Genomic DNA, 15,925 nt, shown 5'->3' with positions numbered 1-15,925 from the left:
AAGAAGCTCATACTAACTTAAATTAACTTTCTTTGGAAATAAAAGAGCTCCATTGCAGGTTCAATATCACCAGCATCTTCAACTCAGTACAGGAGAATGTAGAAGCAACAGACAGGGACACCAAGCCTTACAAAGGCTGCATCCATCATTCCAGAAACTGCAGATCTGAAATTGCACACTTCCCACCTGAGCCATATTCCAAACATAAGTCACAGTTATCTCCTCTGAGCAACATTTTTTTTTTTTTTTTTAATTTATCCACAGTCAACAGCAGAGAATATCGAACAAATTGGCGCTGATGAAATCCACACACATACAGAACTGGAAGGCGAGCTGTAGCAATTCGCTTGGCACCAGTATTACATTTTAATACAAGTTGCTCTTCCCAGAGCAGGGAATTACTTTATGAATAAATCAATACACTTGACTAGGTCCCATTTTCAGAAACAAAAATACAAGGTTATGTACTTGCATAAATCTCTATTTTAACTGAGAGAGAAAAAAATAAAGGTAATTTTCGATGCCAGAGTAAGGTGCAATAGTTTAGACAACTGAAGCACTCAGTCAGCCAATGGATTCCTAATTACATTAATCTCATAATTACAGCAATACTTGAGAATTTTGATCATCATCTCTGTGTGCTTAAGACAGTTATATAAATTAATATCAATAATTTGTGATAACTGACACTGAGAGCGCACACACACACACACTGTGCCAGCAAGGTGGCAAGTCCTCAGCACACAGTTTCACTGTGTGTCTAGCTGAAGCACACAGCTTTCCCAGGCAGGTTTGAGCGTGTCATGAAACAACTCATTTTGAATCTCCAGAACCATTTCAGCTTCCCTAAAACCACAAGCAGTAAAGTGCCAACAAAATTCTGTATTACATAATTCCCCAGAAACTTTTGTTGAAAAAGACAACCAGAAATGTGCAATATTTTCACCAACTGAAAAGTCATTTCATGTTGGATACACAATTATGTTGTAATTGAAGATTCCAGCAATTAGAAAAGCAAAAAATATATTCAACTAGTTTATGGTGAACAAGATTCTTGATCTGATATCTGTTCAGATGGGAAAGGTATCGAAGAGAGATGAAGGGAACGGTTGAAAAAGATGCTTCCATAGGTATCTTAATGGAATCAACACACTAGCACTAAACCCATCCTGGAGGCTCAGTTTCCTGAAGAGCTACCACAGTCTCTCCGCCCATACCAGCACAGGGCTTTGCTGGATTCGTGCAGACTCATGTGCGCTAGCTGGCCTCATCCCTATGCCTTTCAGGGAACAAAAAGAAAATAAAGTCCCATTGGCAGAACCACACGCTGCTCTGAAACCGTAACAATCCTGGGAAGAAACGCATCATCCTCTAACATCCAGCGTTCCTTAGAACATGCTGGGATTGCATGGGGCTAGAAGAACAATTTCCCTCAAGAGGCTATTTCTTTTCAAGTTATGTTCTATTTCCCTAAGCTTGTTGATGACCCCATATAAGTATTAATTACACTGTTTCACATAAGTATTAATTATACAGTTCAGCATAATTTTAACTGCTATGATTCAACCTGCTTCCAGTAGTTCCCTGATTCAAAGTATAATACTCTTGTGACCGAATTGAGACACTGAGTATATCATTTTTTTCCTTGCAGTTAAAACGGAAACCCTCATTTGCCCATTGAAAGGTGGCTAATATTCACACTGATGAGATTCATAGTCAAACCAACCCTGATTAAACTGTGTCTTCCCCTTTGCACCTAAACAAGCCACACAAACACACTAAGAAGGAAAAAAATTATCACCACTAGCTCATTTGTTAGCATAGCAAAAGAAGACCTCTTCCTACAGGCTACTGCAAAACCAAAAAGAAAAACAGGAAGTTCTCTCTCTTTTGGTTCTCATCTCTGGCACTAAAAGATTTTAGTAATCAGTACAGTAGTAATCAGGTTATCATATCCAACAGATCCCCTCCTTGGAAGGGGGTCCTTTGCATCCATTCTGCCAGCATGATTTTTTCCCTGCAAACGCCAACACAATTCCACATGCATTATTTATCTGTCTTACTAAGTCATACAGTGGGATAATTACATAACTATTGTAATGCTATTTTGCAATGGTTGTTCACTATTATTCTAATTGATTTTCATGGGTTTGCTTTTGCTGCATGTTTTGAGCACAAGAACATTTTATTTCTGGAGTATAAAATGAATGTTAAAACTTAGCATTTTAAGTCCAAGAGCTGGATGCCAAAATTAAATTTTTAAAAGAATAACAGTGTATTTTTATAAAAGCAACGTTGATAGATTACTAAGATTCTCATCTCCGATAACAACCACTGATAATTTTTTTCATAACTCCAATGAAATAGAAAAAAGTTATTAAATAATTAATGTAGTTGAGGGAAGTTTTTTTGCTTACAGTAAGGCTTCATTATTCTTATAAAAGTCTTTTCCTTATTAGACTTTATATGGCATAATTGCCAAATGTTTTAAGAATTCTGCAATATTTACAAACTAAAAGCTTAAGTCAAAGCCCATTTGTACATCTTGCCTAACAGTATACAATAAATCCAACCAAGATCAACTTCGGACTGGGAGAGCTCTTACAGTAAAGACCAAGTAAAAACCAGTCATTCCATATACTCAACACGATGCAAGTTATACACAGAGCAGCAGCCCAATTAAACAATTATTTATGGCCATCTACCTCCAGGGTAGTCTGTAGGCTACACATGCTTTAAGATGAACAGTCTTGTGGAGAGATTAAGTGGATTTCAAATAACATAATAGTTCAAAACTAATAAAAGAACTTACCATTCGTTTCTGTCTCAAGCCAGAAATTCTTCCAGAAGAAGTCTTTCTTTAAAGCTACTGAAAATAACACTCTAAACTAGAGCAAGGAGGAAAAGCAGCATGCAGCCGATCACCAAGCTACCTTACAAATTAACCATTTATTGGCTAAATGGGTCCAGCTCTAGAGAAGAAATACAAACTCTCTGATCCAAGGGAGCACACAGGAATATGATGATATAATATTTTTACACTAACATCAAAAGTCATCAGAAAGAATAAAGAAGCAGCAAATGAGAGTCTCTCAAGAAATATGGTCCTGCAAAATCTAATAAATATTTTAGATTTTTCATGTATTTTGTTTCTTCCCACTTAAAAATATGAGAAAAGGTTTGGTACTAGTTTGATCATCACCTATGAAATTTTTTAAACAAAATAAAAATTTATCATTTTTTTAAAATCCCTTTAAAAAAAATCTTTAAAAAAAAAGTCCTGGAATAAAGCAAGACCAGAGAATTTGACAGAGTTAAATTTGATTGTAATTTATTCCCTTTCTTCTTGATGCATCAGTCTCAGAGGCTTGATGCAGTTTTTGCAGTTGACAAAGTGCTGCAATTTTTATAGCCCCCAGACATGACTCAGAAAACATCTAATACAAAGAACAGCAGATGACATTATCCACAAATGTCAACTACCTGTCCAACTACGACAAATTTTCAAATGCTAACACACTTGGTAAAAAGGGACCAAATCTTACTAAATTGATTTTTTAGGGCAGTGTTCCTTATTCCCACACCTGACTAAATACGCCCGTTCCTTATGCTATGTACCTCTGTGCAAAAATATGCTACCCTAGTTTGTAATGACAAGTTTTTAAAAACAAAATTTTTTACAATTTTTTTAAAAAAATTGTAAATTCATTTCAGAGTACCAGGGAGAAATCCACTCTGATTTAGAATGAAAAAAAAAAAAAAGAAAAAAAAAAAGCAAGAGGGAAAAACTAAAGAGATGGAAATAAAAACAAACTATTGCTAAGTGTTATCCCTGACTCTCCTTACACATTAAAAATAAACCAGAGAACTCTATTTGTTGGCACAGAATTGTAACAGGTACCTTATTATGGACTGTTTTCCATGACTTGCTTGACATGACTAACAGTTGGCAACAGTATGCTTTTTTGAGGACAATCTCACCACTTGTGCTTAAAGCTTAAATCTTCATAAATCAATATGCTGAATATTGAGGTGTGATCTCTCACACATTTGCAGTCTAGGTATATGGCATATGGGCTCGCAGTTCTACCTCTCTGCTGATATGTGTATACATACACATATATTTTTTAACTTTTATATGAATTGGTTTATTTGTAACTGAAAAAAAAAATCTCTTTGTACAAGCTCGGAAGCTTTTATTTATTATAAAGCTTCCCTAACACTTTACTGAGTGATGGTGGAATGGCTGTGATACTCAACAGCATCACTTCCCAGCACACATTTGTTCATTACTTGCAATACAAGAGATACAACCCGTGAATCTAAAAGAAAAAAAAAATCATAGGGCAAAACTTCCAAATGCAAGTGTGTGATCCCAGCTTGCAGAGGTGCTGTGAAACTGCCACTGTAAATAAATCAAAATTTCACAGTTTGAGCCCTGGTTGTACAAACCACCCCTGTGGATAGCACCGCAGTCCAGTAGATACTAACAACATCAGTCTGAAACGCAGGAAATCATCTTGACCTCAAATTACAACCAACTTGAGTCACATTCAGTCCAGTAATAGGTATTTCTAATTAATGAATCTTAATTGCTCCTGGAGTATTGTATTCCCACACCTGTGATTAAGCATGTTGCTTACTCTGCTACCCCACATGCAAGAGAATGCAGCTCTAATAATCCCACTGCCTTTAGTGCCCACACAGGGCACACTCGTGCAATTTCACCATCTCTTCACATGTGAAAACATCCCCATACACAACAGCAAAACAAAGTGCACAGTCTAACCTCCTTACCCTTCCAGAAATCATGTCACAGCTCTAGCACCATTTGCCCTCTTGCTGCCCTTGCTCTGATTTTTAAAGGATTAGCTACATGGTTTGAAGAGTGAGCAACTGAAACATTGTTTTTAAGGCTAACTTTCAGTGTAGATTTTTAGAGGATGCTTGAGGATTTCAAAGCACTTTCCAAAAACTAACTTGACCATAAGCCATATGTGGCAGAGACACATTACTATTACATTTGCTTTAGAAGCAGGGAAAAGCGAAGCACAGAAGTTATGCAACTGCTCCAAGTCGCAGCGAGTGCAGCGAGCCCCAACACTGACTCAACTGCCAGGGCCACGCTCACCATCCCCACTCGCTGCAGCCCTCTACCCTGAAGGATTTCAACTGGTCAGTTTATAAGTAAAGAAATATCAACTCTTAACAGTTTGGACCATGAGAAATGCACACAAACTACAAACGAAGAAAAATGCAAAAGAAAGTATAAAGCTGTACGTACACTTCCCTTGTGTTAGAAGGGAGCTTTTTGGAGGGTAGAAGAAATCTCACATAAATATCTGTTCCAAAAACATCTTGATTTTTATAAAGACTGAAAACAACCACTGAAAAAATACTATCAGTAATTGGGCCATCCATTAAACCTGGGGAGGAGGAAAAGGAAAAGCAGCCTATAGATATGCCTGCCATTCCCAGACGAGTTCCACTTCAGTTGCCACTAACTTGATTGCTCACAATTTTGAGATGATCATTTCTTACCAACTAGATTACTAGAGTAGCGCAGGCTACAACTCCTTAGTGACACAATAAAGCTTTAGGGGGACTCAGCTGTTCCAGGTTAGAGATGTTTACAATTTTACACCATAACTTCATATGTGAGCAGAAGACATGATGTTTCATTGACTCATAAAATCCCACATTTACTGACAACAGAAGTCTTGCTGCAGAAGACTTATTTTAAACTGATAAATTACTCTTGCTTTATTTTCTTGTAGTAGCGAAATATGAAACAAAAAAGTTACTTTACAGTCTTTATTCTGTCTATATTTCACTTCCTAGACAAAAGCAGAACCACAGTCCTAAAGTGCTTCCAAAATAGGTGTGTAAAGACAATAAAATGCACATAATTTCTCCCAGATTATTTGCAGTTTTTACAACAAGCAGTTTTCTGCAACATGGGCTTGCCTATAGCTAACACTGTGCCAGATTGGAAGCATTTCACACGGAATCCTCCTGGTTAAACTGCTCCACACGCCCATGACTGCTACAGATCACAAGTGGAAACGGTTTTGTTTTCCCCCTCCCCGCTTTCTCCACAAGGCACCTGTAATAACTCAGTAATAGCAGCAAAGGGCAGCAGGCAGAGCCTCCTGGCTGTATTAGCATTACAGAGGAAGCCTCTCCTGCTGCTGCTAATGATGTGCTCTCCCCTGCTATCCCCAGGAGACAAATGACTGTGTGGGCTGATTGACTCCATCACAGAGCCATGGTCCATCAGCCTATTGCCTCTCTTATTGAGATCTCATCTCGGGAAGGGAAAGTGCTCAGCTCTGCTTCAAAAAAAACAGCAAAAGCACTTTCAGAATAAGAGCTTCTAAATACATAATTAGAGCCAAATGTTTCAGCAGAACCTCTGCACGTATTTCCAACAGCCTGCATGAACATATATGTCTGCTTTGTTCAAACACGGCAAATGAGATTTATATCTTTAGGTTACTCCAGTTTTGTTTTTTTAATGAATGAATGAAACACCTACTATAGGCAATAAATTAGTTGGTCAAGCTAAAACACAGAAAGTGAACACAACACCCTACAGATTAAAGGATGGCAAACTCAGGATGTCTAACTAGTTAGTTTGTGAAAATGAATTCCTGCTCCTTTTGCACAGGCTCAAAATGTCAGAGATGTTGTATTATCTATATTGACACCTGTGACTGGAAGTAAAGGAAAATACAAATCCTTCCAGCACCTACAGTTGCTGGTCCTGCAACATCAGAAATGAAGAAAGCCTACGAAGTACTTACTTAAGTATGAAACATTTCATCTCTCTACAAATTATTATAAAACATATGCCTTAAAAAAATGTGCCAATCAAAAGGTTAAATCAATTTAGTGATTACAAAGACTTCGCTTGTTATGGAGAACATAATTGTACATTTTTAGCATTTTTTGATACTTTTTATATTTTTCCGCAATCAGGTCAGTACCTTAATACTCTAAACATGAACAATAAAACACAATCAAAACAATGCTCAGTTTCAATGATTTCTAAACTAAGGTTTTGTTCTTTTTTCTTTTTTTTCCCCCGAGAAGATTCATCTGATTATGAAGATACTGAGTTATGGCGCAGCCATATATAAACCATGAGAGTAGCAAGAAGAAAGAATGTCTTTGCCCTCACCACAGCTGAAGCAGTCAGCATTACAATCTTCCCAGTGTTTAACAGAAAGTGACTTCGTTGATATACCAATTAGCACTTTATGACAAGAACACACTCCCAATTAGTATACGGTTTATGGGAAGAATGATGCTAAAAACTTGCTAATAACCCTAGATGCACCAAAAAAAGTGTGAACAGAGCCCTGACTGACGTAAAAGAAAGCACATTTGCATAAAAGCTGACCAATGTATTTGGTATTTGTCACTATGCAAAGAAAACTTACCTAAACGAAATACTGGGACATATTTGCATTACTTGAGTCATATGATATAATTCTGGACATCTGATTAGAGTGGCACATGAGGGATATTCAGTATTCGTGGTCTTTTTTTTTTTTTTTTTTGGCCATGTTCTATGTAAATGTGAAATAGAAGTAATTTGCGTTTACTTATCAGAAATACGCACACTTTTAATAAATAAATACTCACAAGCCTCCTGCAAAAATACCTCCCTAATAAAAAGGCCTCAATTTCTCCTCTTTCTCTTGGAAAGTATGTATGAATCTTATGTCAGGTCAGAGCTACTTATTACGAAACTGCAGCACACCTTGCAAGTGACCTACATTGTGCAATTGAAACCCACTAACCTACAGAACCACCTGAAAGCCCACAAAATAGGTCAGTGGGTTTCCTCACGAGAAGAATTACACAGGCAAGAAAGCACGCACCCAATAAAGAAGAGTCAAAGGGCATCCTTTGCCTCACTAATGGAGCAACACACTGCAAACCATATTTTTCATCCCGCAGCTGTATGTGTACGCTGTCAGGACTACCCTAAGGGAAATTGAGCTTCTGCTTACATGCTTACCATGGGACCTGGGAAGAACTTGTCTCTTCTTCCAAGTATGAGAAGTAGGAAGAAAAGAAGCACTTCAGCAAGAAACCATAAGCCTATCAACAGCAAAGCTCTTCAATTCACATTCCTAATGCAAAGGGGGCCTTGCAGTAGTCAGAGCAGAGTGTGACACATGGTTCATAATGAACAGCAAACTAACGAGGCGAGAGTTACAGCGAGGGTATCCAAGCTAAGGCACAAAAGCTGGATATACCCAGCCACAGGAATTCACCGAGCCCACAGCCTGTTCCCTGGCATCTCTCATCCCTCAAGGGTCTTGACACACAAGAATTGTTTTCAGAGGACTAACAATTCAATCAGAATAAAACCCCACAGCACCAAGGGTTTGGGGTGGGGAATATTAATAAGCAGTGTAATAGAAGGAAGCCAAGACCCTGTGGGAGTCAAGGGTGCCAACAGAGAGCTCCTCTTTGCACCCACCACTTCCCTCCTCTCAGCTACTACACATGGCAACACTGCACAAACTTTTCCTTTTCCAGTTCATACAATACAAGGTTCATACAATACAATACTTATTTAATGAGTAGGGTGCAAAATATACATGCCAGTCTTAACTAATTTACCAGCTTTTCCACAGCCAGCTGACAGCAACATGAAACAATCAGGTCAATTTAAGAAAGGCATGCAGAGAAAGTTGCTCCGCATTCCTCTGCCTACAAGTTTTTCACAAGCATCTACAGAGAAAGAAGAGGCTGGTATCACAGTGGATGTACTGCCTGTTCACAGCAATGAAAGAAAGTTGCAAGCCCTCTCCTCCTACATGCACACACACATGATGATTTAGATTCCTATCTCCGAAAGAAGCAATCTCTGGAGGAAGGGAAAAAATGAACAACCTCCACACTGCAGATCACTGGTAACGGTGTAACATAGTATCATCGTTTATCAATGAGAGCTTTTCACAGTCGCCCAAAAATAAGAAACAGATCTTTAAGCCCTGCCTTCTACCATCATTTAACACCAAAAGGAAATATGCATGAAAATGACACGTTATCCACACTAAGATTTTAGTTTGTGGTTGAACATAATTCTTCCCAGCAAGAAAGCACTATAACAAGTGTAGTTATTGATCCTTAACAGGATCTTCAGAAACAGCAAACAGTAGATGAAAAGTGAGTCACAGCAGCCAACAGAGTACCTGGTCTGTGCTCGTCACCTGCTGCACTTCCAAGTACCCAAATTTGAAAGCTATAGCTAAGAGATACTCCAAGATGCTGCAGGTCAATACTTAGGATACTCCCTGCTAAGAACTATTTCCCAGAGGCTCTAAGACCCAGGAGGAAAACCCGCGGTCATGGTAATGAGATCATTAATATCAGATCCAAACAGTAGCAGAGAGCAAATAAGGACACAACTCCATTTCTTGCAGGCAGAAGTACACGATACCGATCTTATGCCAGTTTACACTCACAGCAGGATGGCAGATAATAGCCGGTCAGATTAGGTTTTACAGACTAACTCTGAACTGTTTAAAAACTATGTTTAAAATGAATCTATAGCAGCAGGCAGCTTATAATAGATCACTACTTTGAAGCATCTGGCTGTGACATTTTTGGTCCAAGAATACAAATCAGAAAGGCAGACTTAGTATACTGTCAAACCACAGCCTCAGAGTTCAGGTTTTCCTGTGAAAAATTAGTGTTTTCTGCTTTTAAAACAAAAAATTTGCAGAGGCTTCACCCAATTCTTAGCTCCCACAAGCTAGTGTATTTGTCAAATTTAACAAAAGATGTCTTCATCTACAATTCAGTTAAGTGACATCTAATTAGGTTTCAGATAATGCCAGTAAACAAGATAGGAGGAAACAAAGAGTTCTAAAGAATTCCTTAGGTGTGAGCAAATACTTTGTAAATATCTAGAGAACTACAGCACTCAAAAGTACCTAAGCAGAACTATGCTGTTCTCATTCATTAAGGACAGCACACACTCTGGAGGTTGAGGGGACACTGCCCATAATCTGGGCCACCATGCACTTGCACAACTCCGGGCTGATAGAGGCCATGTGCCAGTACCATCCATGAGCCATTTTAGTGGAATGGGGAGGAAAGAGAGGGCCAATTTGACCATAGTTCTAAATAAACCAAAAATAAAACCACTATTCTGGAGTAAAAGACCCAACTTCCACAACAGCTTTTTCCAGAAGAGTCACATTCTCCATTTTTACAGCTTAACCCACTCATTACTAACACAGGTCAAAGATGTTAAACATGAAAGAAGTGAATGAAACCACTGAGTTTCCAAACTAGATCACAACTATACAATAAAACAAGAATTTTTAAGCAGAGTCCCACAAACAGATGGCAAATAGGCTAGGGATATTCATTCTATAGAGGTCAGGATCGTGAGCTTGATTCCTCATTCCAGGAATAGCAGGGCTATCTAGTGTCTATTCTTGTCAGCTCAGCTTGGAAACAGAACAAGGGAATACTTTTCAATAGTGACATGGACAGTAGCTTATGTCCTATAAAGCACTACCTTAGGTACCACAAACATGCAAAGAAATTTTCTTGAGAACACACTGAAGGATGATCAGTACTCAAGACATCTGTTCTGCACAGGAGGACATTCATTTCAAAGTTATGTTGAACGGTTTCAGCCTGGTCTCTTCCAACCTTTATGGAAAAAGAAGGATGTGAGAAGAGAGAGACACTTACGATGTATATTCCCGAATGCTCCAGAATGAAAGACATGTTCAAAACACTCAGTGGGATCTCCAAACCACACATACTAGGTCTACACAGTAGTGACAAGCACAACAGAAACACTTATTGGTAAATGCACGCCCTGCAAAGGGCCTGTGCTACAACTTGTTGTTTTCGTACTGAAAAGTCCTGGGGATTTTTAATTTGCATGTCAGGCATCCAGTTGCCGCTCTTGCACCTTCCACTGACTTTCTTCAGTACATTTCTCTGTAATGAAGGCACATTGATGGTAAAGGATGTGAAGCCGGGCAAAGAAAGCACTTATCCTGAAGTTAAAGATACAGAAAACCTCAAAAAAGTTCCATCACCTCCCACGTTTGCTTACATATCCAAACAGAAGACTTCAGAAAATTACAAATATCACTGCTATGTGCTAGTTCTTCTCCAGGAGACTGACCTCTGCAAAATCAGCAGGGCTATTCCATTTGACGAGGGAGTTTTAAAGCAACCCCACTCAGAAATATTGTGAGTGGCTGGGCCAAGAGCAGAGAGGAAGTTACAAGAGGTGTGTAAGAACACAACATACATAAACCAAAAGAGAAAAAAAGAGGGAGGGGAGCAGCAATACCTCTAAGAAAACAAATGGAAACAGGGAACTGTAGTCTACCTTCAAATAGGAACATGCAACTCCCTGCAGTATCAGGAGGAAATACAAGGCCAAGTTCTGCCCTAACATTCTTACAAAGTCCAAAGTAAACTTTCCTTCTATGTTTGAAGAAGTAATGGATATTGGAAGGGAATGTGTGTTTGTGGAGCAAAGTTCCCAGCAGAAGTTTGAATTCAAGCCTTCTGCTGAGCTTAGGATCCAACAGAGCTCCACCAGAGCAAACCACCGAACAACCACAGGACACCAGTGGAAGTGGTGACTAGCACCATTGCCCTCATCCATTACACCAACACAAAAACATCTAGGAAAGAAAAGCACTGCAAACCCCAGCAGGCACATTACCATTATTCATTCCCGAGCTAGTTGGTTAAATTGCCATCGTGCTGAACCGAACGCTGTGCAGAACATGGCTTGGGTCTTTCACAGAAGGAAAGCCTTAGAAAACTCAAATGCTCCATACTTGATGCACTTGCCTGAACAGAGAGGAAAAAAGTTTAACCATAAAAAAAAGCAAGAACAGAACTGAGAAACATGAATGAGTTACATACTGCAACAAAGCTAATATTACTATAATCACTGAAAGTTTAATGCAGTCTTCACAGGGCAACTTTGAATTCTCTTGAGATTGAATTGACCTATTTTTTTAAAGTATACCTCAAATATTTACAAACAGCCTCTTAAAGAACTTCAGCTGCAATTTAACTGTTTGGTGTCCACAGTGATTTTTGACTATAAAAAAAACACCGTGTTTAAAGCATTTTGCACAAAATCTAGGGGACAGTCTCATAGAACAGAAAGGGGATAGTCAGTTCCAAGCAAGTAAAACATTGAAGTGCTTCCAGTTACCCTCCCACACATCACACACAGATTATATCAAGTCTATAAAACATACACAGTGAGATTTAGCTGAGGTCCAAACTAGTTCACAAATCAGAGAACATTTATCAGCCAAAGTAAATTCTACAGCAAATAATTGACTTCACAGTTGAGTTAAAAGTAGGTCACACCAAATCTTAAGAAAAAAAAATGAGCATGCCATAATTACACAATAATTTGATATAGAAGTTGCCTCATCATATCTATGATGCCTTTTTAAAACTACTACTTCTTGTTATCCAAGCAAATCTTAACCAGACATGGTAGTTTTAAGTGTAGATAACTATCATCAAATTGTTAATTGTCAAATTACAAGTTAAGCTGTTGATCCAACATCTTACAGAAAGATACAAAAATAAAAGATCAGAAATCACATATTTCAAGCAATGACTTATGTTTGATAACTTCTTAAGTTTCATTACGTTAGCGATTTATTAAAAAAATTCTGAAGAATTTCCCAACCGTTAACTTGTACGTCACATACTGTAACACTCAAAGCAATCCCACATCAAAGAAGCCCGACCTCTGAAATCTTCTCAATACACAAAGTTCACTCATAGCTGAAAGAAGGGTGATTGAATGTTGTATTTATTCATAAATTAATATGCAAGGAGAGATGATGGTCCATTGAATATTAAGTACTTTTTCAAATTCTACAAACAAAAGTAATTCAAAAAGCAGCAAAAAAATGAATAGAAAGCTGATGAATTAAATGAATTAAAATTAGAAGCCATTCATAAGAATTCATTAAAAGCTACACAAAAGTACAATGTTCTAGACCCACAGATCACATCAGCTAACAAGGCTACATTTCTTAACCTGAAATCATCGACTGCCATCCCTCTTAAGGACCCTTGAGGGGACAAAACATCTCTCTATCCAAACAGACGTTTTATAATTAGCATTAAAAACAAAATAAGAACATGCGAGAGAAAGCTTCTGCTCTCAAAATGAACATCAGTATGGTGGCCAAATGAAAATGATCCAGTATGATACAAGATATAATCCATATGGACTCCTACATCTCATTAAGCTTCTCCTCCTACAAACACTCATGCACACGCTTGACATTATGTTGTGAGAGCTTTCAGGGACTGCAAGACTAGATACTGCAGCAGCACGGCTGAAGACAAAATAACTGCAGGACTGCTGTGTTTTACCTGAAGCCTGCAACCATGAAACCATGAAAACAGAACCTCAGAGATACAAACTGTGCCTTGAAGGTTTATTGCGTGACAAAACAAGATTTAGCAAAACTAAGAATCACATCTACCAGCACACACAACGCTACCTCACTCAACACCTCACTCAACAATGTATACCAAATTTAAATTAAGAGAGTTAAGTTCAACACCTCAGAACATAGGCATGCCTGGAATCAACAGGCATTATAAAACACACAGTTAAGTACCACAACACTATATTGCTGCAACCATCTGGTAGAGTTTCAATGGCCTGAAAGCATGCTCCCATTAAAAATAAAAATAATAAAAAAATAGGCACTTCACATTGTTTAAAGCATTGTGCAAGCAGTAAGTAACTGAATATACTCAAAACCAACTTCATCAATCGAGTCAAGATGCCCAAGTCTGAGACTATCTCAAAACACTGTTTCACGCCAAAGGGGAAAACAACGCTTTTCACAGCTGAAACCTTACAGAGCTGCTTCCTTGGCAAAGAAAATGAATGTGATCTCAAATTTCAAAAGCACAGTATTTATAAAAAGAAAAATCAGAAGTCAACATTTCAGAAAAAAAATCAGAAAAAAAAAAGCCAGCACTGCATCCCTACTTTATCGGCAACCAATAGGTTCCACGACAAAGTTTCCAAATCCATTAGCTGGGAGCACACAAAAGAAAAAAATATATATTTTTTTAATAGTAAGTACTTTGTCAATTTCATCACCTTGCAAAGCCTGCTGCTCTGCACAGGGAAATCAGCAAGAACTGAAGCTCTCAGAAATCCGCACCATCCCCACGCTGGGTATAAAGCTGATCCCTTTCAGCTGACAACAGACACGGGCAGATCAACGCCGCGGGAAGGGAGCTGCCGCTCTCGCGGCATCTTTAGTTTCATCTGTTTCCATTTGTGTCCTAATCCTCAATTACTTCTCCTCTTGTAGGAAACATGGGGAAAAAAATCTCTGCCCGAAACACAGAAAACTCTCCTGGACGGACCAAAACCAAGACACTCATGGCTGCCTGGAGACCTTTAAACTGATGCCAAGCAAAAAGAAAGCCAAAAACAACAGAAAGACCCAGGTCCTTGCTACACTCATGACACAAGCTGCGCAGCACTTAACAAGCATTCCAAGGAGAACTGTTTAAATTCATGTATGTTCTTGTTAATCGGGGACCCCAGGGCAACCCCAGGGGCAACAGTGGGAATCAACAGGTGGCCGCGCGCGGGGCCCGGCCACGTACCTGGTGGAGGTGCCTTTCCGGACGTCGCAGATGCTGCACTTGAAGGCCTCGGCGCTGTTCCTGAAGGTGCACACGCTGCAGTCCCAAAAGCCCTCGTCCGCCGCGGGTTTCGCTTGCCGCTTTGGCCTTGAGGAGGGAGGGAAAAAAAAGGAGGAGAGGGAGGGAGAAAAAGTGTGTGTGTGCGCGTGTGTGTTTGGGGAGGAGGAGAAAAGAAGCAGGAGGAGGAGAGAGCAGGAGGAGGAGAGAAAGAAAACACACACACACACATTAGAAACCATATTATAAAGACCCCAAACCCGGCGGATTCTCCGCTCCCCCCCGCCTCACGCGCACCCAGGGAAGGGGAGGGGGCGCCGCCAACGGTCGCCCCCCGCTAACGGTCGCCCCCGGGCAACGGCCGCCAGAGGAGGGGGGAGCTCCCCGGCGACCTCCCGTATTTTATTTATTTTAATATATTATTACGGTGATTATTTGTCCCGGCGGGGGCGGGCGGCTGGAGTTTAAAGGCCGGGCGGGAGGCGTGCCCCCCCCGCGGCCCCACGGCCGCCTCCACCTTGTTAAATCTCCCTTTGTCTGGCAGGAGCGGGAGCAGCGGAGCCGCCATGGCTGCTCCGGCACCGGAGGAGCCCTGGCACGGGCAGCGGGGGGAGACACGCGCGCTTCTCACCCCTCACCCCTCCTCGCCGCTGCCCTTCCACGCTCCCTCCATCTTAGCGCGCCGCGCTCCGCAGCCCTCGCGCCGGCGGCTTCCCCCTACCTGCCCGGCAGGCAGGCGCCACACGGGCGCCGCTGCTCTTCCTCCTCCTCCTTCCTCCTCCTCCTCGCGCACTCCCTCCATCTTAGGCGCCCCGCGCCCCCCCGCACGCAACTACCACAGCGGGCCTAGCGGCGCCGCCGCCATCCGCCCGCGCGGCCCCGCCGCCCCCCGCCGCGCCGCCTCCATCTTGTGTGTCCCGGCACCCCCCCCCCGCGCGCCGCGCCGCCCCCCGCTCACCTGGTCGGGCTCTTCTTGTCGCCCATGACCATGGATCGGGGCCGCCCCTGCGCCGCGCACAAAGGGACACGCCGAGAAGGGGCCGGCGCTGCCTCGGGGCCGCGGGCTGCTCCTCGGCCGCTCCTGCCGCTGCCAGGCGCCGCTCCAGACGCGCAGCGCAGCCCGGCGCCCTCCTCTCGGCTCCTCGCCGCTCCTCTCCTCTCTTCGCCGCTCCTCGCCTCGCCTTCCCTCCCTCCCTTCCTCCCC

General features: G+C 41.0%; 1 protein-coding gene across 1 annotated transcript in view; it reads right to left on the bottom strand.

Moving 5' to 3' along the window:
• The window catches only part of RYBP (RING1 and YY1 binding protein), a 41,241-nt gene extending 25,489 nt beyond the window's left edge, over positions 1-15,752 (bottom strand). Inside the window, exons 1-2 of the mRNA XM_026052586.1 lie at positions 15,680-15,752; positions 14,686-14,811 (exon numbers count right to left, since the gene is read on the bottom strand). Coding sequence (XP_025908371.1) covers positions 14,686-14,811; positions 15,680-15,711 — 158 coding nt within the window. The 5' untranslated portion in view covers positions 15,712-15,752. The remainder of the gene's footprint in view (positions 1-14,685; positions 14,812-15,679) is intronic.
• Between the last annotated feature and the right edge of the window lie 173 nt (positions 15,753-15,925).

Source organism: Nothoprocta perdicaria, unplaced genomic scaffold (assembly GCF_003342845.1).
Source record: "Nothoprocta perdicaria isolate Ctin4 unplaced genomic scaffold, notPer1 scaffold_9, whole genome shotgun sequence".
Classification (NCBI taxonomy): domain Eukaryota; kingdom Metazoa; phylum Chordata; class Aves; order Tinamiformes; family Tinamidae; genus Nothoprocta; species Nothoprocta perdicaria.
This window is presented reverse-complemented; position numbering and strand designations above follow the sequence as displayed.